Source organism: Mobula hypostoma, chromosome 1 (genome assembly GCF_963921235.1).
Source record: "Mobula hypostoma chromosome 1, sMobHyp1.1, whole genome shotgun sequence".
Lineage (NCBI taxonomy): Eukaryota > Metazoa > Chordata > Chondrichthyes > Myliobatiformes > Myliobatidae > Mobula > Mobula hypostoma.
Window position 1 is genome coordinate 140067426 of NC_086097.1, and position 26762 is coordinate 140094187.

Here is a 26762-nt window from a genome sequence, read left to right on the forward strand (position 1 = left end):
ACGTTTCTATCTCACATCCATCATTCCCTGTCCACATCCAACTCATCTCACATCCATCATTGCCTGTCCACATCCAACTCCGCGTTTCCATCTCACATCCATCATTCCCTGTCCACATCCAACTCATCTCACATCCACCATCCCTGTCCACATCCAATATCCAACTCCACCGTCCCCATCTCACATCCACCATCCCTGTCCACATCCAACTCCACCGTCCCCATCTCACATCCATCATCCCTGTCCACATCCAACTCCACCGTCCCCATCTCACATCCACCATCCCTGTCCACATCCAACTCCACCGTCCCCATCTCACATCCACCATCCTTGTCCACATCCAACTCCACCGTCCCCATCTCACATCCACCATCCCTGTCCACATCCAACTCCACCGTCCCCATCTCACATCCACCATCCTTGTCCACATCCAACTCCACCGTCGCCATCTCACATCCACCATCCCTGTCCACATCGAACTCCACCGTCCCCATCTCACATCCACCATCCCTGTCCACATCCAACTCATCTCACATCCATCATTCCCTGTCCACATCCAACTCATCTCACATCCATCATTCCCTGTCCACATCCAACTCCGCGTTTCCATCTCACATCCACCATCCCTGTCCACATCCAACTCCACCGTCCCCATCTCACATCCACCATCCCTGTCCACATCCAACTCCACCGTCCCCATCTCACATCCACCATCCTTGTCCACATCCAACTCCACCGTCCCCATCTCACATCCACCATCCCTGTCCACATCCAACTCCACCGTCCCCATCTCACATCCACCATCCCTGTCCACATCCAACTCATCTCACATCCATCATTCCCTGTCCACATCCAACTCATCTCACATCCATCATTCCCTGTCCACATCCAACTCCGCGTTTCCATCTCACATCCATCATTCCCTGTCCACATCCAACTCCACGTTTCTATCTCACATCCACCATCCCTGTCCACATCCAAATCCACCGTCCCCATCTCACATCCATCATCCCTGTCCACATCCAACTCCACCGTCCCCATCTCACATCCACCATCCCTGTCCACATCCAACTCCACCGTCCCCATCTCACATCCACCATCCTTGTCCACATCCAACTCCACCGTTCCTATCTCACATCCACCATCCCTGTCCACATCCAACTCCACCGTCCCCATCTCACATCCACCATCCCTGTCCACATCCAACTCCACCGTCCCCATCTCACATCCACCATCCTTGTCCACATCCAACTCCACCGTCGCCATCTCACATCCACCATCCCTGTCCACATCCAACTCCACCGTCCCCATCTCACATCCACCATCCCTGTCCACATCCAACTCATCTCACATCCATCATTCCCTGTCCACATCCAACTCATCTCACATCCATCATTCCCTGTCCACATCCAACTCATCTCACATCCATCATTCCCTGTCCACATCCAACTCATCTCACATCCACCATCCCTGTCCACATCCAACTCCACCTTCCCCATCTCACATCCACCATCCCTGTCCACATCCAACTCCACCGTCCCCATCTCACATCCACCATCCCTGTCCACATCCAACTCATCTCACATCCATCATTCCCTGTCCACATCCAACTCATCTCACATCCATCATTCCCTGTCCACATCCAACTCCGCGTTTCCATCTCACATCCATCATTCACATCCTAGGAAGGGAGTTGAGAAAAAGGACCGCAAAGGTAGTAATCTCGGGATTACTGCCTGTGCCACGCGACAGTGAGAGTAGGAATGCGATGAGGTGGAGGATAAATGCGTGGCTGAGGGATTGGAGCAGGGGGCAGGGATTCAAGTTTTTGGATCATTGGGACCTCTTTTGGCGCAGGTGTGACCTGTACAAAAAGGACGGATTACACTTAAATCCTAGGGCGACCAATATCCTGGCAGGGAGATTAGCGGGGGCTACTGAGGTGACTTTAAACTAGAATGGTTGGGGGGTGGGAATCAAATTAAAGAGGCTAGGTGTGAGGAGGTTAGTTCACAACAGAGGGATGGGAACCAGTGCAGAGAGACAGAGGGGTGTAAAGTGAGCGTAGAAGCAAAAAGTACAAAGGGGAAAAGTAAAAGTGGCAGGCCGACAAATCCAGGGCAAGCATTAAAAAGGGCTAAGAGAGTTGTAAAAGAGTGCCTGAAGGCTTTATGTGTCAATGCAAGGAGCATTCGTAATAAGGTGGATGAATTGAAAGTGCAGATTGTTATTAATGATTATGATATAGTTGGGATCACAGAGACATGGCTCCAGGGTGACCAGGGATGGGAGCTCAACGTTCAGGGATATTCAATATTCAGGAGGGATAGACATGAAGGAAGGGGAGGTGGGGTGGCGTTGCTGGTTAAAAAAGAGATTAACGCAATAGAAAGGAAGGACATAAGCCGGGAAGATGTGGAATCGATATGGGTAGAGCTGCGTAACACTAAGGGGCAGAAGACGCTGGTGGGAGTTGTGTACAGGCCACCTAACAGTAGTAGTGAGGTCGGAGATGGTATTAAACAGGAAATTAGAAATGTGTGCAATAAAGGAACAGCAGTTATAATGGGTGACTTCAATCTACATGTAGACTGGGTGAATCAAATTGGTAAAGGTGCTGAGGAAGAGGATTTCTTGGAATGTATGCGGGATGGTTTTTTGAACCAACATGTCGAGGAACCAACTAGAGAGCAGACTATTCTGGACTGGGTTTTGAGCAATGAGGAAGGGTTAATTAGCGATCTTGTCGTGAGAGGCCCCTTGGGTAAGAGTGACCATAATATGGTGGAATTCTTCATTAACATGGAGAGTGACGTAGTTAATTCAGAAACAAAGGTTCTGAACTTAAAGAGGGGTAACTTTGAAGGTATGAGACATGAATTAGCTAAGATAGACTGGCAAATGACACTTCAAGGATTGACGGTGGATATGCAATGGCAGGCATTTAAAGGTTGCATGGATGAACTACAACAATTGTTCATCCCAGTTTGGCAAAAGAATAAATCAAGGAAGGTAGTGCACCCGTGGCTGACAAGAGAAATTAGAGATAGTATCAATTCCAAAGAAGTAGCATACAAATTAGCCAGAGAAAGTGGCTCACCTGAGGACTGGGAGAAATTCAGAGTCCAGCAGAGGAGGACAAAGGGCTTAATTAGGAAGGGGAAAAAAGATTATGAGAGAAAACTGGCAGAGAACATAAAAACGGACTGTAAAAGCTTTTATAGATATGTAAAAAGGAAAAGACTGATAAAGACAAATGTAGGTCCCCTGCAAACAGAAACAGGTGAATTGATTATGGGGAGCAAGGACATGGCAGACCAATTGAATAATTACTTTGGTTCTGTCTTCACTAAGGAGGACATAAATAATCTTCCAGAAATAGTAAGGGACAGAGGGTCCAGTGAGATGGAGGAACTGAGCGAAATACATGTTAGTAGGGAAGTGGTGTTAGGTAAATTGAAGGGATTGAAGGCAGATAAATCCCCAGGGCCAGATGGTCTGCATCCCAGAGTGCTTAAGGAAGTAGCCCAAGAAATAGTGGATGCATTAGTGATAATTTTTCAAAACTCGTTAGATTCTGGACTAGTTCCTGAGGATTGGAGGGTGGCTAATGTAACCCCACTTTTTAAAAAAGGAGGGAGAGAGAAAAATGGGAATTATATGCCTGTTAGCATAACGTCGGTGGTGGGGAAACTGCTTGAGTCAGTTATCAAGGATGTGATAACAGCACATTTGGAAAGCGGTGAAATGATTGGACAAAGTCAGCATGGATTTGTGAAAGGAAAATCATGTCTGACGAATCTCATAGAATTTTTTGAGGATGTAACTAGTAGAGTGGATAGGGGAGAACCAGTGGATGTGGTATATTTGGATTTTCAAAAGGCTTTTGACAAGGTCCCACACAGGAGATTAGTGTGCAAACTTAAAGCACACGGTATTGGGGGTAAGGTATTGGTGTGGGTGGAGAATTGGTTAGCAGACAGGAAGCAAAGAGTGGGAATAAACGGGACCTTTTCAGAATGGCAGGCGGTGACTAGTGGGGTACCGCAAGGCTCAGTGCTGGGACCCCAGTTGTTTACAATATATATTAATGACTTGGATGAGGGAATTAAATGCAGCATCTCCAAGTTTGCGGATGACACGAAGCTGGGTGGCAGTGTTAGCAGTGAGGAGGATGCTAAGAGGATGCAGGGTGACTTGGATAGGTTGGGTGAGTGGGCAAACTCATGGCAGATGCAATTTAATGTGGATAAATGTGAGGTTATCCACTTTGGTGGCAAAAATACGAAAACAGATTATTATCTGAATGGTGGCCGATTAGGAAAAGGGGAGGTGCAACGAGACCTGGGTGTCATTATACACCAGTCATTGAAAGTGGGCATGCAGGTACAGCAGGCGGTGAAAAAGGCAAACGGTATGCTGGCATTTATAGTGAGAGGATTTGAGTACAGGAGCAGGGAGGTACTACTGCAGTTGTACAAGGCCTTGGTGAGACCACACCTGGAGTATTGTGTGCAGTTTTGGTCCCCTAATCTGAGGAAAGACATCTTTGCCATAGAGGGAGTACAAAGAAGGTTCACCAGATTGATTCCTGGGATGGCAGGTCTTTCATATGAAGAAAGACTGGATGAACTGGGCTTGTACTCGTTGGAATTTAGAAGATTGAGGGGGGATCTGATTGAAACGTATAAGATCCTAAAGGGATTGGACAGGCTAGATGCGGGAAGATTGTTCCCGATGTTGGGGAGGTCCAGAACGAGGGGTCACAGTTTGAGGATAGAGGGGAAGCCTTTTAGGACCGAGATTAGGAAAAACTTCTTCACACAGAGAGTGGTGAATCTGTGGAATTCTCTGCCACAGCAAACTGTTGAGGCCAGTTCATTAGCTATGTTTAAAAGGAAGTTAGATATGGCCCTTGTGGCTACAGGGGTCACGGGGTATGGAGGGAAGGCTGGGTTCTGAGTTGGATGATCAGCCATGATCATAATAAATGGCGGTGCAGGCTCGAAGGGCCGAATGGCCTACTCCTGCACCTATTTTCTATGTTTCTATGTTTCTATATTCCCTGTCCACATCCAACTCCACGTTTCTATCTCACATCCACCATCCCTGTCCACATCCAACTCCACCGTCCCCATCTCACATCCACCATCCCTGTCCACATCCAACTCCACCGTCCCCATCTCACATCCACCATCCTTGTCCACATCCAACTCCACCGTCCCCATCTCACATCCACCATCCCTGTCCACATCCAACTCATCTCACATCCACCATCCCTGTCCACATCCAACTCATCTCACATCCATCATTCCCTGTCCACATCCAACTCATCTCACATCCATCATTCCCTGTCCACATCCAACTCCGCGTTTCCATCTCACATCCATCATTCCCTGTCCACATCCAACTCCACGTTTCTATCTCACATCCATCATTCCCTGTCCACATCCAACTCATCTCACATCCATCATTCCCTGTCCACATCCAACTCCGCGTTTCCATCTCACATCCATCATTCCCTGTCCCCATCCAACTCCACCGTCCCCATCTCACATCCACCATCCCTGTCCACATCCAACTCCACCGTCCCCATCTCACATCCACCATCCTTGTCCACATCCAACTCCACCGTCCCCATCTCACATCCACCATCCCTGTCCACATCCAACTCCACTGTCCCCATCTCACATCCACCATCCCTGTCCACATCCAACTCATCTCACATCCATCATTCCCTGTCCACATCCAACTCATCTCACATCCATCATTCCCTGTCCACATCCAACTCCGCGTTTCCATCTCACATCCATCATTCCCTGTCCACATCCAACTCCACCGTCCCCATCTCACATCCATCATTCCCTGTCCACATCCAACTCATCTCACATCCACCATCCCTGTCCACATCCAACTCCACCGTCCCCATCTCACATCCACCATCCCTGTCCACATCCAACTCCACCGTCCCCATCTCACATCCACCATCCCTGTCCACTTCCAACTCCACTGTCCCCATCTCACATCCACCATCCCTGTCCACATCCAACTCCACTGTCCCCATCTCACATCCACCATCCCTGTCCACATCCAACTCATCTCACATCCATCATTCCCTGTCCACATTCAACTCCGCGTTTCCATCTCACATCCATCATTCCCTGTCCACATCCAACTCCACCGTCCCCATCTCACATCCATCATTCCCTGTCCACATCCAACTCATCTCACATCCACCATCCCTGTCCACATCCAACTCCACCGTCCCCATCTCACATCCACCATCCCTGTCCACATCCAACTCCACCGTCCCCATCTCACATCCACAATCCCTGTCCACATCCAACTCCACCGTCCCCATCTCACATCCACCATCCCTGTCCACATCCAACTCCACCGTCCCCATCTCACATCCACCATCCCTGTCCACATCCAACTCCACCGTCCCCATCTCACATCCACCATCCCTGTCCACATCCAACTCCACCGTCCCCATCTCACATCCACCATCCTTGTCCACATCCAACTCCACCGTCCCCATCTCACATCCATCATTCCCTGTCCACATCCAACTCATCTCACATCCATCATTCCCTGTCCACATCCAATTCATCTCACATCCATCATTCCCTGTCCACATCCAACTCCGCGTTTCTATCTCACATCCAACTCATCTCACATCCATCATTCCCTGTCCACATCCAACTCCGCGTTTCCATCTCACATCCATCATTCCCTGTCCACATCCAACTCCACCGTCCCCATCTCACATCCATCATTCCCTGTCCACATCCAATTCATCTCACATCCATCATTCCCTGTCGATATCCAACTCGGCGTTTCTATCTCACATCCATCATTCCCTGTCCACATCCAACTCATCTCACATTCATCATTCCCTGTCCACATCCAACTCCGCGTTTCCATCTCACATCCATCATTCCCTGTCCACATCCAACTCCACCGTCCCCATCTCACGTCCACATCCAACTCCACCGTCCCCATCTCACATCCACCATCCCTGTCCACATCCAACTCATCTCACATCCATCATTCCCTGTCCACATCCAACTCATCTCACATCCATCATTCCCTGTCCACATCCAACTCCGCGTTTCCATCTCACATCCATCATTCCCTGTCCACATCCAACTCCACATTTCTATCTCACATCCATCATTCCCTGTCCACATCCAACTCCGCGTTTCCATCTCACATCCATCATTCCCTGTCCACATCCAACTCCACCGTCCCCATCTCACATCCATCATTCCCTGTCCACATCCAACTCCACCGTCCCCATCCCACATCCACCATCCCTGTCCACATCCAACTCCACCGTCCCCATCTCACATCCACCATCCCTGTCCACATCCAACTCCACCGTCCCCATCTCACATCCACAATCCTTGTCCACATCCAACTCCACCGTCCCCATCTCACATCCACCATCCCTGTCCACATCCAACTCCACCGTCCCCGTCTCACATCCACCACCCTGTCCACATCCAACTCCACCGTCCCCATCTCACATCCACCATTCTTGTCCACATCCAACTCCACCGTCCCCATCTCACATCCACCATCCCTGTCCACATCCAACTCCACCGTCCCCATCTCACATCCATCATTCCCTGTCCACATCCAACTCCACCGTCCCCATCTCACATCCATCATTCCCTGTCCACATCCAACTCATCTCACATCCACCATCCCTGTCCACATCCAACTCCACCGTCCCCATCTCACATCCACCATCCCTGTCCACATCCAACTCCACTATCCCCATCTCACATCCACCATCCCTGTCCACATCCAACTCCACCGTCCCCATCTCACATCCACCATATCTGTCCACATCCAACTCCACCGTCCCCATCTCACATCCACCATCCCTGTCCACATTCAACTCCGCGATTCCATCTCACATCCATCATTCCCTGTCCACATCCAACTCCACGTTTCTATCTCACATCCATCATTCCCTGTCCACATCCAACTCCGCTTTTCCATCTCACATCCATCATTCCCTGTCCACATCCAACTCCGCGTTTCCATCTCACATCCATCATTCCCTGTCCACATCCAACTCCACCGTCCCCATCTCACATCCATCATTCCCTGTCCACATCCAACTCCACCGTCCCCATCCCACATCCACCATCCCTGTCCACATCCAACTCCACCGTCCCCATCTCACATCCACCATCCCTGTCCACATCCAACTCCACCGTCCCCATCTCACATCCACAATCCCTGTCCACATCCAACTCCACCGTCCCCATCTCACATCCACCATCCCTGTCCACATCCAACTCCACCGTCCCCGTCTCACATCCACCATCCCTGTCCACATCCAACTCCACCGTCCCCATCTCACATCCACCATCCCTGTCCACATCCAAATCATCTCACATCCATTATTCCCTGTCCACATCCAACTCATCTCACATCCATCATTCCCTGTCCACATCCAACTCCACCGTCCCCATCTCACATCCATCATTCCCTGTCCACATCCAACTCATCTCACATCCACCATCCCTGTCCACATCCAACTCCACCGTCCCCATCTCACATCCACCATCCCTGTCCACATCCAACTCCACTATCCCCATCTCACATCCACCATCCCTGTCCACATCCAACTCCACCGTCCCCATCTCACATCCACCATATCTGTCCACATCCAACTCCACCGTCCCCATCTCACATCCACCATCCCTGTCCACATTCAACTCCGCGATTCCATCTCACATCCATCAGTCCCTGTCCACATCCAACTCCACGTTTCTATCTCACATCCATCATTCCCTGTCCACATCCAACTCCGCTTTTCCATCTCACATCCATCATTCCCTGTCCACATCCAACTCCGCGTTTCCATCTCACATCCATCATTCCCTGTCCACATCCAACTCTACCGTCCCCATCTCACATCCATCATTCCCTGTCCACATCCACCATCCCTGTCCACATCCAACTCTACCGTCCCCATCTCACATCCACCATCCCTGTCCGCATCCAACTCCACCGTCCCCATCTCACATCCACAATCCCTGTCCACATCCAACTCCACCGTCCCCATCTCACATCCACCATCCCTGACCACATCCAACTCCACCGTCCCCATCTCACATCCACCATCCCTGTCCACATCCAACTCCACCGTCTCCATCTCACATCCACCATCCCTGTCCACATCCAACTCCACCGTCCCCATCTCACATCCACCATCCCTGTCCACATCCAACTCCACCGACCCCATCTCACATCCACCATCCTTGTCCACATCCAACTCCACCGTCCCCATCTCACATCCACCATCCCTGTCCACATCCAACTCCACCGTCCCCATCTCACATCCACCATCCCTGTCCACATCCAACTCATCTCACATCCATCATTCCCTGTCCACATCCAATTCATCTCACATCCATCATTCCCTGTCCACATCCAACTCATCTCACATCCATCATTCCCTGTCCACATCCAACTCCGCGTTTCTATCTCACATTCAACTCATCTCACATCCATCATTCCCTGTCCACATCCAACTCCGCGTTTCCATCTCACATCCATCATTCCCTGTCCACATCCAACTCCACCGTCCCCATCTCACATCCATCATTCCCTGTCCACATCCAATTCATCTCACATCCATCATTCCCTGTCGATATCCAACTCGGCGTTTCTATCTCACATCCATCATTCCCTGTCCACATCCAAATCATCTCACATTCATCATTCCCTGTCCACATCCAACTCCGCGTTTCCATCTCACATCCATCATTCCCTGTCCACATCCAACTCCACCGTCCCCATCTCACGTCCACATCCAACTCCACCGTCCCCATCTCACATCCACCATCCCTGTCCACATCCAACTCATCTCACATCCATCATTCCCTGTCCACATCCAACTCATCTCACATCCATCATTCCCTGTCCACATCCAACTCCGCGTTTCCATCTCACATCCATCATTCCCTGTCCACATCCAACTCCACATTTCTATCTCACATCCATCATTCCCTGTCCACATCCAACTCCGCGTTTCCATCTCACATCCATCATTCCCTGTCCACATCCAACTCCACCGTCCCCATCTCACATCCATCATTCCCTGTCCACATCCAACTCCACCGTCCCCATCCCACATCCACCATCCCTGTCCACATCCAACTCCACCGTCCCCATCTCACATCCACAATCCTTGTCCACATCCAACTCCACCGTCCCCATCTCACATCCACCATCCCTGTCCACATCCAACTCCACCGTCCCCGTCTCACATCCACCATCCCTGTCCACATCCAACTCCACCGTCCCCATCTCACATCCACCATCCCTGTCCACATCCAACTCCACCGTCCCCATCTCACATCCACCATCCCTGTCCACATCCAACTCCACCGTCCCCATCTCACATCCATCATTCCCTGTCCACATCCAACTCCACCGTCCCCATCTCACATCCATCATTCCCTGTCCACATCCAACTCATCTCACATCCACCATCCCTGTCCACATCCAACTCCACCGTCCCCATCTCACATCCACCATCCCTGTCCACATCCAACTCCACTATCCCCATCTCACATCCACCATCCCTGTCCACATCCAACTCCACCGTCCCCATCTCACATCCACCATATCTGTCCACATCCAACTCCACCGTCCCCATCTCACATCCACCATCCCTGTCCACATTCAACTCCGCGATTCCATCTCACATCCATCATTCCCTGTCCACATCCAACTCCACGTTTCTATCTCACATCCATCATTCCCTGTCCACATCCAACTCCGCTTTTCCATCTCACATCCATCATTCCCTGTCCACATCCAACTCCTCGTTTCCATCTCACATCCATCATTCCCTGTCCACATCCAACTCTACCGTCCCCATCTCACATCCATCATTCCCTGTCCACATCCACCATCCCTGTCCACATCCAACTCTACCGTCCCCATCTCACATCCACCATCCCTGTCCGCATCCAACTCCACCGTCCCCATCTCACATCCACAATCCCTGTCCACATCCAACTCCACCGTCCCCATCTCACATCCACCATCCCTGACCACATCCAACTCCACCGTCCCCATCTCACATCCACCATCCCTGTCCACATCCAACTCCACCGTCTCCATCTCACATCCACCATCCCTGTCCACATCCAACTCCACCGTCCCCATCTCACATCCACCATCCCTGTCCACATCCAACTCCACCGTCCCCATCTCACATCCACCATCCTTGTCCACATCCAACTCCACCGTCCCCATCTCACATCCACCATCCCTGTCCACATCCAACTCCACCGTCCCCATCTCACATCCACCATCCCTGTCCACATCCAACTCATCTCACATCCATCATTCCCTGTCCACATCCAATTCATCTCACATCCATCATTCCCTGTCCACATCCAACTCATCTCACATCCATCATTCCCTGTCCACATCCAATTCATCTCACATCCATCATTCCCTGTCCACATCCAACTCCGCGTTTCTATCTCACATTCAACTCATCTCACATCCATCATTCCCTGTCCACATCCAACTCCGCGTTTCCATCTCACATCCATCATTCCCTGTCCACATCCAACTCCACCGTCCCCATCCCACATCCATCATTCCCTGTCCACATCCAATTCATCTCACATCCATCATTCCCTGTCGATATCCAACTCGGCGTTTCTATCTCACATCCATCATTCCCTGTCCACATCCAAATCATCTCACATTCATCATTCCCTGTCCACATCCAACTCCGCGTTTCCATCTCACATCCATCATTCCCTGTCCACATCCAACTCCACCGTCCCCATCTCACGTCCACATCCAACTCCACCGTCCCCATCTCACATCCACCATCCCTGTCCACATCCAACTCATCTCACATCCATCATTCCCTGTCCACATCCAACTCATCTCACATCCATCATTCCCTGTCCACATCCAACTCCGCGTTTCCATCTCACATCCATCATTCCCTGTCCACATCCAACTCCACATTTCTATCTCACATCCATCATTCCCTGTCCACATCCAACTCCGCGTTTCCATCTCACATCCATCATTCCCTGTCCACATCCAACTCCACCGTCCCCATCTCACATCCATCATTCCCTGTCCACATCCAACTCCACCGTCCCCATCTCACATCCACCATCCCTGTCCACATCCAACTCCACCGTCCCCATCTCACATCCACCATCCTTGTCCACATCCAACTCCACCGTCCCCATCTCACATCCACCATCCCTGTCCACATCCAACTCCACCGTCCCCGTCTCACATCCACCATCCCTGTCCACATCCAACTCCACCGTCCCCATCTCACATCCACCATTCTTGTCCACATCCAACTCCACCGTCCCCATCTCACATCCACCATCCCTGTCCACATCCAACTCCACCGTCCCCATCTCACATCCACCATCCCTGTCCACATCCAAATCATCTCGCATCCATTATTCCCTGTCCACATCCAACTCATCTCACATCCATCATTCCCTGTCCACATCCAACTCCACCGTCCCCATCTCACATCCATCATTCCCTGTCCACATCCAACTCATCTCACATCCACCATCCCTGTCCACATCCAACTCCACCGTCCCCATCTCACATCCACCATCCCTGTCCACATCCAACTCCACCATCCCCATCTCACATCCACCATCCCTGTCCACATCCAACTCCACCGTCCCCATCTCACATCCACCATATCTGTCCACATCCAACTCCACCGTCCCCATCTCACATCCACCATCCCTGTCCACATTCAACTCCGCGATTCCATCTCACATCCATCATTCCCTGTCCACATCCAACTCCACGTTTCTATCTCACATCCATCATTCCCTGTCCACATCCAACTCCGCATTTCCATCTCACATCCATCATTCCCTGTCCACATCCAACTCCGCGTTTCCATCTCACATCCATCATTCCCTGTCCACATCGAACTCTACCGTCCCCATCGCACATCCATCATTCCCTGTCCACATCCACCATCCCTGTCCACATCCAACTCTACCGTCCCCATCTCACATCCACCATCCCTGTCCGCATCCAACTCCACCGTCCCCATCTCACATCCACAATCCCTGTCCACATCCAACTCCACCGTCCCCATCTCACATCCACCATCCCTGACCACATCCAACTCCACTGTCCCCATCTCACATCCACCATCCCTGTCCACATCCAACTCCACCGTCCCCATCTCACATCCACCATCCCTGTCCACATCCAACTCCACCGTCCCCATCTCACATCCACCATCCTTGTCCACATCCAACTCCACCGTCCCCATCTCACATCCACCATCCCTGTCCACATCCAACTCCACCGTCCCCATCTCACATCCACCATCCCTGTCCACATCCAACTCATCTCACATCCATCATTCCCTGTCCACATCCAATTCATCTCACATCCATCATTCCCTGTCCACATCCAACTCCGCGTTTCTATCTCACATCCAACTCATCTCACATCCAACATCCCTGTCCACATCCAACTCCACCGTCTCCAGCTCACATCCACCATTCCCTGTCCACATCCAACTCCACCGTCCCCATCTCACATCCACCATCCCTGTCCACATCCAACTCCACCGTCCCCATCTCACATCCACCATCCCTGTCCACATCCAACTCATCTCACATCCATCATTCCCTGTCCACATCCAACTCATCTCACATCCATCATTCCCTGTCCACATCCAACTCCGCGTTTCCATCTCACATCCATCATTCCCTGTCCACATCCAACTCCGCGTTTCTATCTCACATCCAACTCATCTCACATCCATCATTCCCTGTCCACATCCAACTCCGCGTTTCCATCTCACATCCATCATTCCCTGTCCACATCCAACTCCACCGTCCCCATCTCACATCCACCATCCCTGTCCACATCCAACTCCACCGTCCCCATCTCACATCCACCATCCCTGTCCACATCCAACTCATCTCACATCCATCATTCCCTGTCCACATCCAACTCATCTCACATCCATCATTCCCTGTCCACATCCAACTCCGCGTTTCCATCTCACATCCATCATTCCCTGTCCACATCCAACTCCGCGTTTCTATCTCACATCCAACTCATCTCACATCCATCATTCCCTGTCCACATCCAACTCCGCGTTTCCATCTCACATCCATCATTCCCTGTCCACATCCAACTCCACCGTCCCCATCTCACATCCATCATTCCCTGTCCACATCCAATTCATCTCACTTCCATCATTCCCTGTCCACATCCAACTCCGCATTTCCATCTCACATCCATCATTCCCTGTCCACATCCAACTCGGCGTTTCTATCTCACATCCATCATTCCCTGTCCACATCCAACTCATCTCACATCCATCATTCCCTGTCCACATCCAACTCCGCGTTTCCATCTCACATCCATCATTCCCTGTCCACATCCAACTCCGCGTCCCCATCTCACATCCACCATCCCTGTCCACATCCAACTCCACCGTCCCCATCTCACATGCACCATCCCTGTCCACATCCAACTCCGCGTTTCCATCTCACATCCATCATTCCCTGTCCACATCCAACTCCACCGTCCCCATCTCACATCCATCATTCCCTGTCCACATCCAACTCCACCGTCCCCATCTCACATCCACCATCCCTGTCCACATCCAACTCATCTCACATCCATCATTCCCTGTCCACATCCAACTCCACCGTCCCCATCTCACATCCATCATTCCCTGTCCACATCCAACTCCACCGTCCCCATCTCACATCCACCATTCCCTGTCCACATCCAACTCCACCGTCCCCGTCTCACATCCACCATCCCTGTCCACATCCAACTCCACCGTCCCCATCTCACATCCATCATTCCCTGTCCACATCCAACTCCGCGTTTCCATCTCACATCCATCATTCCCTGTCCACATCCAACTCCACCGTCCCTCTCACATCCACCATCCCTGTCCACATCCAAATCATCTCGCATCCATTATTCCCTGTCCACATCCAACTCATCTCACATCCATCATTCCCTGTCCACATCCAACTCCACCGTCCCCATCTCACATCCATCATTCCCTGTCCACATCCAACTCATCTCACATCCACCATCCCTGTCCACATCCAACTCCACCGTCCCCATCTCACATCCACCATCCCTGTCCACATCCAACTCCACCATCCCCATCTCACATCCACCATCCCTGTCCACATCCAACTCCACCGTCCCCATCTCACATCCACCATCCCTGTCCACATCCAACTCCACCGTCCCCATCTCACATCCACCATCCCTGTCCACATCCAACTCATCTCACATCCATCATTCCCTGTCCACATTCAACTCCGCGTTTCCATCTCACATCCATCATTCCCTGTCCACATCCAACTCCACGTTTCTATCTCACATCCATCATTCCCTGTCCACATCCAACTCCGCATTTCCATCTCACATCCATCATTCCCTGTCCACATCCAACTCCGCGTTTCCATCTCACATCCATCATTCCCTGTCCACATCGAACTCTACCGTCCCCATCGCACATCCATCATTCCCTGTCCACATCCACCATCCCTGTCCACATCCAACTCTACCGTCCCCATCTCACATCCACCATCCCTGTCCGCATCCAACTCCACCGTCCCCATCTCACATCCACAATCCCTGTCCACATCCAACTCCACCGTCCCCATCTCACATCCACCATCCCTGACCACATCCAACTCCACTGTCCCCATCTCACATCCACCATCCCTGTCCACATCCAACTCCACCGTCCCCATCTCACATCCATCATTCCCTGTCCACATCCAACTCCGCGTTTCCATCTCACATCCATCATTCCCTGTCCACATCCAACTCCACCGTCCCCATCTCACATCCATCATTCCCTGTCCACATCCAACTCCACCGTCCCCATCTCACATCCACCATCCCTGTCCACATCCAACTCCACCGTCCCCATCTCACATCCACCATCCTTGTCCACATCCAACTCCATCGTCCCCATCTCACATCCACAATCCCTGTCCACATCCAACTCCACCGTCCCCATCTCACATCCACCATCCCTGTCCACATCCAACTCCACCGTCCCCATCTCACATCCACCATCCCTGTCCACATCCAACTCCACCGTCCCCATCTCACATCCACCATTCTTGTCCACATCCAACTCCACCGTCCCCATCTCACATCCACCATCCCTGTCCACATCCAACTCCACCGTCCCCATCTCACATCCACCATCCCTGTCCACATCCAAATCATCTCACATCCATTATTCCCTGTCCACATCCAACTCATCTCACATCCATCATTCCCTGTCCACATCCAACTCCACCGTCCCCATCTCACATCCATCATTCCCTGTCTCCGCGTTTCTATCTCACATCCAACTCATCTCACATCCATCATTCCCTGTCCACATCCAACTCCACCGTCCCCATCTCACATCCACCATCCCTGTCCACATCCAACTCCACCATCCCCATCTCACATCCACCATCCCTGTCCACATCCAACTCCACCGTCCCCATCTCACATCCACCATCCCTGTCCACATCCAACTCCACCGTCCCCATCTCACATCCACCATCCCTGTCCACATCCAACTCATCTCACATCCATCATTCCCTGTCCACATTCAACTCCGCGTTTCCATCTCACATCCATCATTCCCTGTCCACATCCAACTCCACGTTTCTATCTCACATCCATCATTCCCTGTCCACATCCAACTCCGCATTTCCATCTCACATCCATCATTCCCTGTCCACATCCAACTCCGCGTTTCCATCTCACATCCATCATTCCCTGTCCACATCGAACTCTACCGTCCCCATCTCACATCCATCATTCCCTGTCCACATCCAACTCCACCGTCCCCATCTCACATCCACCATCCCTGTCCACATCCAACTCTACCGTCCCCATCTCACATCCACCATCCCTGTCCGCATCCAACTCCACCGTCCCCATCTCACATCCACAATCCCTGTCCACATCCAACTCCACCGTCCCCATCTCACATCCACCATCCCTGACCACATCCAACTCCACTGTCCCCATCTCACATCCACCATCCCCTGTCCACATCCAACTCCGCGTTTCCATCTCACATCCATCATTCCCTGTCCACATCCAACTCCACCGTCCCCATCTCACATCCACCATCCCTGTCCACATCCAACTCCACCGTCCCCATCTCACATCCACCATCCCTGTCCACATCCAACTCCACCGTCCCCATCTCACATCCACCATCCCTGTCCACATCCAACTCCACCGTCCCCATCTCACATCCACCATCCCTGTCCACATCCAACTCATCTCACATCCATCATTCCCTGTCCACATCCAATTCATCTCACATCCATCATTCCCTGTCCACATCCAACTCCGCATTTCCATCTCACATCCATCATTCCCTGTCCACATCCAACTCGGCGTTTCTATCTCACATCCAATCATTCCCTGTCCACATCCAACTCATCTCACATCCATCATTCCCTGTCCACATCCAACTCCACCGTCCCCATCTCACATCCACCATCCCTGTCCACATCCAACTCATCTCACATCCATCATTCCCTGTCCACATCCAACTCCGCGTTTCCATCTCACATCCATCATTCCCTGTCCACATCCAACTCCACCGTCCCCATCTCACATCCACCATCCCTGTCCACATCCAACTCATCTCACATCCATCATTCCCTGTCCACATCCAACTCATCTCACATCCATCATTCCCTGTCCACATCCAACTCCGCGTTTCCATCTCACATCCATCATTCCCTGTCCACATCCAACTCCGCGTTTCTATCTCACATCCAACTCATCTCACATCCATCATTCCCTGTCCACATCCAACTCCGCGTTTCCATCTCACATCCATCATTCCCTGTCCACATCCAACTCCACCGTCCCCATCTCACATCCACCATCCCTGTCCACATCCAACTCCACCGTCCCCATCTCACATCCACCATCCCTGTCCACATCCAACTCATCTCACATCCATCATTCCCTGTCCACATCCAATTCATCTCACATCCATCATTCCCTGTCCACATCCAACTCCGCGTTTCTATCTCACATTCAACTCATCTCACATCCATCATTCCCTGTCCACATCCAACTCCGCGTTTCCATCTCACATCCATCATTCCCTGTCCACATCCAACTCCACCGTCCCCATCTCACATCCATCATTCCCTGTCCACATCCAACTCCGCGTTTCCATCTCACATCCATCATTCCCTGTCCACATCCAACTCCGCGTTTCTATCTCACATCCAACTCATCTCACATCCATCATTCCCTGTCCACATCCAACTCCGCGTTTCCATCTCACATCCATCATTCCCTGTCCACATCCAACTCCACCGTCCCCATCTCACGTCCACATCCAACTCCACCGTCCCCATCTCACATCCACCATCCCTGTCCACATCCAACTCATCTCACATCCATCATTCCCTGTCCACATCTCACATCCATCATTCCCTGTCCACATCCAATTCATCTCACTTCCATCATTCCCTGTCCACATCCAACTCCGCATTTCCATCTCACATCCATCATTCCCTGTCCACATCCAACTCCGCGTTTCCATCTCACATCCATCATTCCCTGTCCACATCCAACTCCGCGTTTCCATCTCACATCCATCATTCCCTGTCCACATCCAACTCCACCGTCCCCATCTCACATCCATCATTCCCTGTCCACATCCAACTCCACCGTCCCCATCTCACATCCACCATCCCTGTCCACATCCAACTCCACCGTCCCCATCCACATCCAACTCCATCGTCCCCATCTCACATCCACAATCCCTGTCCACATCCAACTCCACCGTCCCCATCTCACATCCACCATTCCCTCTCCACATCCAACTCCACCGTCCCCGTCTCACATCCACCATCCCTGTCCACATCCAACTCATCTCACATCCATCATTCCCTGTCCACATCCATCTCATCTCACATCCATCATTCCCTGTCCACATCCAACTCCGCGTTTCCATCTCACATCCATCATTCCCTGTCCACATCCAACTCATCTCACATCCATCATTCCCTGTCCACATCCAACTCCACCGTCCCCATCTCACATCCATCATTCCCTGTCCACATCCAACTCATCTCACATCCACCATCCCTGTCCACATCCAACTCCACCGTCCCCATCTCACATCCACCATCCCTGTCCACATCCAACTCCACCGTCCCCATCTCACATCCACCATCCCTGTCCACATCCAACTCCACCGTCCCCATCTCACATCCACCATCCCTGTCCACATCCAACTCCACCGTCCCCATCTCACATCCACCATCCCTGTCCACATCCAACTCATCTCACATCCATCATTCCCTGTCCACATCCAACTCATCTCACATCCATCATTCCCTGTCCACATCCAATTCATCTCACATCCATCATTCCCTGTCCACATCCAACTCCGCATTTCCATCTCACATCCATCATTCCCTGTCCACATCCAACTCCGCGTTTCCATCTCACATCCATCATTCCCTGTCCACATCGAACTCTACCGTCCCCATCCCCATCTCACATCCACCATCCCTGTCCACATCCAACTCATCTCACATCCATCATTCCCTGTCCACATCCAACTCATCTCACATCCATCATTCCCTGTCCACATCCAACTCCGCGTTTCTATCTCACATCCAACTCATCTCACATCCATCATTCCCTGTCCACATCCAACTCCGCGTTTCCATCTCACATCCATCATTCCCTGTCCACATCCAACTCCACCGTCCCCATCTCACATCCATCATTCCCTGTCCACATCCAACTCATCTCACATCCATCATTCCCTGTCCACATCCAACTCATCTCACATCCATCATTCCCTGTCCACATCCAACTCATCTCACATCCATCATTCCCTGTCCACATCCAACTCCGCGTTTCCATCTCACATCCATCATTCCCTGTCCACATCCAACTCCGCGTTTCTATCTCACATCCAACTCATCTCACATCCATCATTCCCTGTCCACATCCAACTCCGCGTTTCCATCTCACATCCACCATCCCTGTCCACATCCAACTCCACCGTCCCCATCTCACATCCACCATCCCTGTCCACATCCAACTCCACCGTCCCCATCTCACATCCACCATCCCTGTCCACATCCAACTCATCTCACATCCATCATTCCCTGTCCACATCCAACTCATCTCACATCCATCATTCCCTGTCCACATCCAACTCCGCGTTTCCATCTCACATCCATCATTCCCTGTCCACATCCAACTCCGCGTTTCCATCTCACATCCATCATTCCCTGTCCACATCCAACTCCACCGTCCCCATCTCACATCCATCATTCTCTGTCCACATCCAACTCATCTCACATCCACCATCCCTGTCCACATCCAACTCCACCGTCCCCATCTCACATCCACCATCCCTGTCCACATCCAACTCCACCGTCCCCATCTCACATCCACCATACCTGTCCACATCCAACTCCACCGTCCCCATCTCACATCCACCATCCCTGTCCACATCCAAGTCCACCGTCCCCATCTCACATCCACCATCCCTGTCCACATCCAACTCATCTCACATCCACCATCCCTGTCCACATCCAACTCCACCGTCCCCATCTCACATCCACCATCTCCTGTCGACATCTACTACTACAGTTCGATGTCCTTATCTGCCATTCCTTGTCCAAATCCACAGCTACCATTCCCTATCCACTAACGTTCTGCTGCTTACATCTTCAAATGCCTTTCTTAAATTTTCCAGCCTCTTAGCCTTTTGCTATAATGTTAAGTTCAGGCACCAATACCCGCTCAGTGGATGTAAAAGAAGAGTTCATTGCATCCTTTGTATCTGCCCAAGTGGTTGGATTTGGGCGGCGGGCGGGGGGGTGGTGGGTAACTGGTGCTGGACTTCGAGTGACTCTCCCATTATCAGAACTGAAGCTGATAGTTTGACAATTAATTTGCTGTTGGTGAGATACAGCTCTGCACAAGATGTCCTGTTTTCCGATGTCACAACAAAACACTTCTAAAACATTCAGTGATCGGGTGTCCTGCAGCCACTTCTTGCAGTAGAGATGCAAGTTGTCTCTGTCTGTGCAGTCCTCTCCCCGTTTTGTGTCGAGTGGGAAGTGGTTCACTGCTCCAGGAGTGGAGTCTTTTCACTTAGAGTGACCAACTTTGTCCAAGTCACTGCAGGGTTCAGCATAAAGCATCTGACCCAACAGCAAGATCTTCACCTTTACTTCTGTTCCAAATACCACAATGTTTCTGACCAGCCTCATTGCACAATGCTCTGTTAGTCCAGATCTTTAATGACTAAACTGTCTGCCCTTCAATCATGAAGATTTTATAGAACAATGAACCCTGTCTCTCAGTCTACTTAGTAATTCGGAGAACCAAAATATCTGTTCCCCTCTTGGTGGAAGTATCGTAATGCTCAGATGCCCCAGAACATAATGTGACCACGGACACTTCAGACAGGAAAATCTCAGGCACTGAGGAATTCAGTGATTTACTTTGTGACATTTCATGTGATGCTTTTGTGGTTTGCCAAGACTTCACCTCAGGGCTTTATGGAGCTTCAAGTTTCCATGAACAAATCCAGTCATATTTGTACAGAAATTCTAAAGCTCTGTAACGATTAGCAATGATACATACAGCAACAAAACCCTGAGTTCACACAAAGCCAGACCCAGTTAATGCCCAAACAAAAATAAAGCAGGTTCTTCTGTGCCTGTGGAGATACCAATGTGGGCACAGTCTGCCATCTTGTGGTGAATTGGGACATAGCCAAATACAATTCTTAAACCAGTAACTGGAATGATCAGAACAGATTCCCACCGTGTCTGCTCATAGATGGTCCTGGACAATGTTGAGAACAGATGGGGAGGGAGATGGGATCACATTTCGCTGCCCTAACTCTCAGGGATGTACAAGTCAATATTTCTATTGCTTTTTCCCCAAGTCGTCCCAGAACCCATCCTCTCCCCCCCCACCCATCCATGGTGTGATGCCAGACAAGTGAGACTGGGGTCATATAGAAGCTGCAGTACATTACCTCCCTTAGGACACCATTTTCAGAGCCCTTACACCTACTCCTGACCCTTGGGACACACCTGTACCTCTGCCCCAACAATGACACTCAGGACACACACCTGTACCTCTATACCCAAATGATGATGCTTAAGACACACACTTATACACTTATACCCTCTGCTGACATGCTGACACTCAGGACAAATACCTGCACCTCTACACCCACTGGTGACCCTTGGGGCACACACCTGTACCCATGAACCTACTAGAACACCCTAGTGACACCCACCTGTAGAACAAGACATAATCGACCTTGGAATGACAGTTCTTGAAGGGCCAGGATTTGAGTCTCTGGCACTCTCTGTGAGCACGGAACTTGACTTTCACAGTCCCAGAGCAGACGTGAGGCCAGAGCCTTCGCTGGGCCTGTTTACACACTTTGTTCCTCTCCACACGCCACGACTCAGCAAAGGCATCCACATCAAACTTGAAACTGCCGTCTCCACCGATCAGGTCATCCCGTTTGTGTCCGTTGTAGTTTCCGCACAGACCGCAGAGTTTGCCCTTCAGTGAGGGAGCTGCCATAACCTCGACAAAACTGTCTCCATCCCACGAGATCTCAATACCTATCAACACAAGATCTGTTACTGACCATACACTGTTCCCTCCCTTCACACCCAGGCCAACAACCATTGTGTAGAACCATGGGAGTGTCACGCACCATGTCTGGTCCTCGCACCCCACTACAGTACTGAGAGTGTATCACATCATCGTTAGCCTGGTCTATCCCTCACTGCAGAAGGGGAGTGTTGTACACCCTCAGTATGGCCCTCACACCCCCACTACAGTACTGAGAGTGTATCACATCATCGTTAGCCTGGTCTGCCCCTTCACTGCAGAAAGGGAGTGTCACACACCCTCAGTCTGGTTCATTCCCCCCCCCCCCCCACTGCATTACTGAGGGAGAGTCACATTACCCTCGGTCTGGTCTGCCCTCTCAAAGCACTGGAACTGTCCCGGAGATCCCAGAAGCAGAGTGTAACCCCCACCAACACCAGCAAACAGATCTCTGCCAGCATCCCAGTGCTGCCCACACAACCTTCTCTGGATCAACCAACAATCTGCTGGAGGAGCTCAGTGGGCCAAGGAGCATCTGCGGGAGAAAAGAAATTGTTGATGGGAGGGAGGTGAGGGGCAGTTTTCCTGGAGCTGAGGGGGGAGTGAAGGACCGTTCTCACCTCGGGAGGGAAGGGGAAGGGCAGATCTCACCTGCTGAGGAAGATGAAGGGGTTCCACTGCTGCAACTCACCTACTGCTGTCATTACTTTCAGCAAGTAGCCCTCCAGCTGAATGGAAAGGTTTTGACCCTGATAGGGCAGTGCGAGCTTCACCCCATCCTTCTTCACGGTGAGGTGCTGGAGCAGGCTGACGGTCCCCGTGCTCAGCACCAGGTCGATCGACCTGGTCCAAGAGTAGGCCTGTGTGCGCCGAGCGTCGTTCTCCACAAGCACCTGGAAACTGGCAGCGCGGGAGCAGTCCTTCACCAGAACGTACTGGCACGTCCCTTGGAAGTTAAAGGCCCTTCCGTCAAAGGTGTTATAATGGGGGTCACCGAACACTGTACAGACGCCGGGTTCTGTGTGAACATAAACACAGGGTCAGCCTGGCTCGGCACCTAGACAGATCAGTGTTCAGAGACGGGAATGATGGGGCGTCACTGTAGCATAATGCTTTACGTGCCAGTTTTTAATGATTGGGGTTTAATTCCCAGTGCTGCCTATAAGGAGTTCGAACTGTCCCTCCAGGTGCTCGAGTTTCATCCCACATTCCAAAGACATTGGGTTAGGGTTAGTGAGTTGTGGACATTGAATGTTGCCGCTGGAAGCATGGCCCTTGTGGGCTGCCCAGCACAATCCTCACTGATGTGACACAAATGACGCATTCTATTGTATGCTTCAGTGTACAGGTTAAACATCTGTGACCCCCTCTTTAATCTTTATTCATGGCCACAGCACAGATCAGGCCCAGAGACAGACAGGAATGGCCCATAACAGCCCAGCCTCAGTGGTGGGTGGGGTGGGGCCAGAGGTTGAGATACAAAACACATCAATTGCTTTCAGTAGAGACATCCTAAACAGAAATACAGAGTTGGTTCTGAGGGAGTGACCGGTAGGAAAGTTCGGAACTAGTGTGTGTGATGTGGCTTTAGATGGTGCTCCTTGAGGGGGATGTATAAAGATGAATATATGATCCTGGGGTATTCGTGGATCAAAAAGACAAGAAAAGGAAAACAAATAAATGGGGTCTGTTTGGAGCAATGGGTGGGGGGTGGTGGAATTCCACAGGGATCCGTGCTGGTAGTCAGATGCTCAGGGCTCAGTTCGTCTGTTCCGTCTGTCAAAGTGTAGCATGTGGGGACTAGTAAGGGTTAGTGTCCGAGAGCGCCGTAGGGGCCAGAGCGGGTTACAGAGACCAGGAGGGGTATAGGGACCAGAGGATTTATAGAAATGGGGAGAGGATTAGGGGCCAAAAGGGTTACAGAGGCCAGAAGGGGGATAGGGGCCAGAGCAGGTTGCAGAGATAGGAAGGGTGTGGGGGCTGGAGGGTATAACAGAGATAGGGAGGGGTGAGTGAGGTATGAAGTGTAAATGCATTCGAGTGTCCATGAGAGGTTTGCACTCACTTTCAGTACAAATTGCACAGCACCCATTCCTGTTGATGGTCTTTCCCTGTGGATGAAACACATCGGTCAGTACAAAGATCACAGTTAACTGTGGGACTTCGTTTTACTGGGGGAGACAGTTCTTTCTGTCCAGCTTTGAGAACACATCGACCAATTCACACAAGTGGATTGAGGACATAAAGGTCGGTCCCGGAAGATCAGTTAGAGCTGTGCCGTCTGAGTGGAAGCACAAGGGCCTTGACCTGACATTTTAATTGTCTACACAGACACTATCTAACCTGCTGCGCGTCACCTTCAGGATCAGATTTCGGTATTTTACATTGTCTACCCTGGCACTTTGTCTGTCTGCTGGGGAGGGGTTGTGACCAGAGTGGGTGCACTGACTAGGCAGCTGGGGAACACCCGGGGTAGAACATTCATTGGGGTGGGTGATGGGGTGGAGCATAAGCCCCAGCATGGAGCAGGTGGGTTGAAGGGATGTTCCCCGCTGCACTCATACCGTCCTGCACTCAAGTGCCGAGTACTGGAAGGAAATGTTTCTGTGCCTGACTGAAAAACAAATCCTCACCTCTGGACATGCAGTGCAGGGCTCAGCACCAGACACAGAACTGGCTGTCAGTGTGTGAAGGACAACTCTGGACACTGAATACGTGATAGTCTAAGCACAGCACTGGACAGCACTGCAAAAACACTAGATACAATGAGGAAGAAATGGTCTGATATACACATTAGACACAATGAACCCGTACAGGGCACTAGATACTGTTGCACTGGATACACAGTAAACCCAGTGAGGTCAGGTGGCACTGTAAACATTACTCTGGACACAGTGCACTCACTCACCACTGGACAATCCTTGACGGGGGGACACTCCTTCCTCCGACATTCTGTCACTCCCTTCTTGCACACACACAGCGAGCAGTTAACTGCTGACCACATTTCCCCATCCTGCAGCAAGGAATCAGGAAAGACAGTGCTGGATTACAACCACCTTCTCAGGACCAAACTTCTAAACCGCATGTCACCACCCACGCGTGTTCCAATAAATACTGAGCCCCTGGGTCCTGTAAGACCTTAGCCCATTTCTGTCACCTGTGGGTGCAGCAGGTGTTTCCCAATGAACGGACTTACCTGTCCAGCTGGTCAGGGTGTCCTGCACCATTGCTGGTCCCACACCACAACCACAACTCTCTACCCGACTGCCAGCTTCCACTGCCTAACTCTGAGTCCTGGGGCTGAGGCTGAGATCCAGAGATACAAGACCCAAGAAACCCTTCGGATCAGGTCCCCATTCCTTTCCAGAAACTCTGAAATGTTCGAGTTCCGATGGAAAAATAGGGACAGTGGTTCCCAGTCTAGACCAGAATATGGAGAAAAGAAGAAGACCAGAGGGAAGAGTCTGGAGGTGTGGTTACCCCACTCTTGGACAACACTAATGGACGATCAGGCTGTACCAACACTGATGGTGTCAGTCCACCTCCAATATCACTACTTCAATTGATTACTACCTCGTGAGGGGTCCAGGGAGGGGTAGCACCTCTGGTGTAGGGCTTGTTGGGTCCATTCTGGGGTAGCTCACTAAGCTTTGGTGCCCACCAGACACACAGATCTCACCTGTGGCTCCAAGTAGCTGTCGGCAGCAGCCACGCCCCAGTAGACCACTTTGGCAGGTGGGCTAGACCAGGTGAGCTAGACCAGGTGATGGTAACCAATGGGCCTATTACACCAGTGAGATAGGGACATCCCTGTCCTAGCTTGCAAAGTCAACTCCAGATGAGATCCAATGGCCAGGAAGGTGGCTCTGCAACACTCCGTGGAATCGAAGGGCATGACAAGGCACTACTGTAGTCATGGTCATCCACTGCAACCAAGGAACACCTCAGTTGTGATGCTTGTTCCAGACTTCTGGGGTCGAGCAAGTGGAACTGCCCCACTACAATGGCTTCTCCACTTTAAAAACTCTCCCACGCAGGTTTCCTGT

The 26762-nt window shown here is 51.3% G+C and overlaps 1 protein-coding gene across 1 annotated transcript in view; it reads right to left on the reverse strand.

Annotated features, from left to right (window-relative positions):
• bmper (BMP binding endothelial regulator) overlaps positions 1–26762 on the reverse strand; it is a 66757-nt gene that overhangs the window by 13679 nt on the left and 26316 nt on the right. The window contains exons 10-13 of the mRNA XM_063056881.1: positions 25625–25729; positions 24782–24827; positions 23408–23734; positions 22388–22724 (exon numbers count right to left, since the gene is read on the reverse strand). Of these exons, the coding sequence (XP_062912951.1) occupies positions 22388–22724; positions 23408–23734; positions 24782–24827; positions 25625–25729 (815 nt within the window). The remainder of the gene's footprint in view (positions 1–22387; positions 22725–23407; positions 23735–24781; positions 24828–25624; positions 25730–26762) is intronic.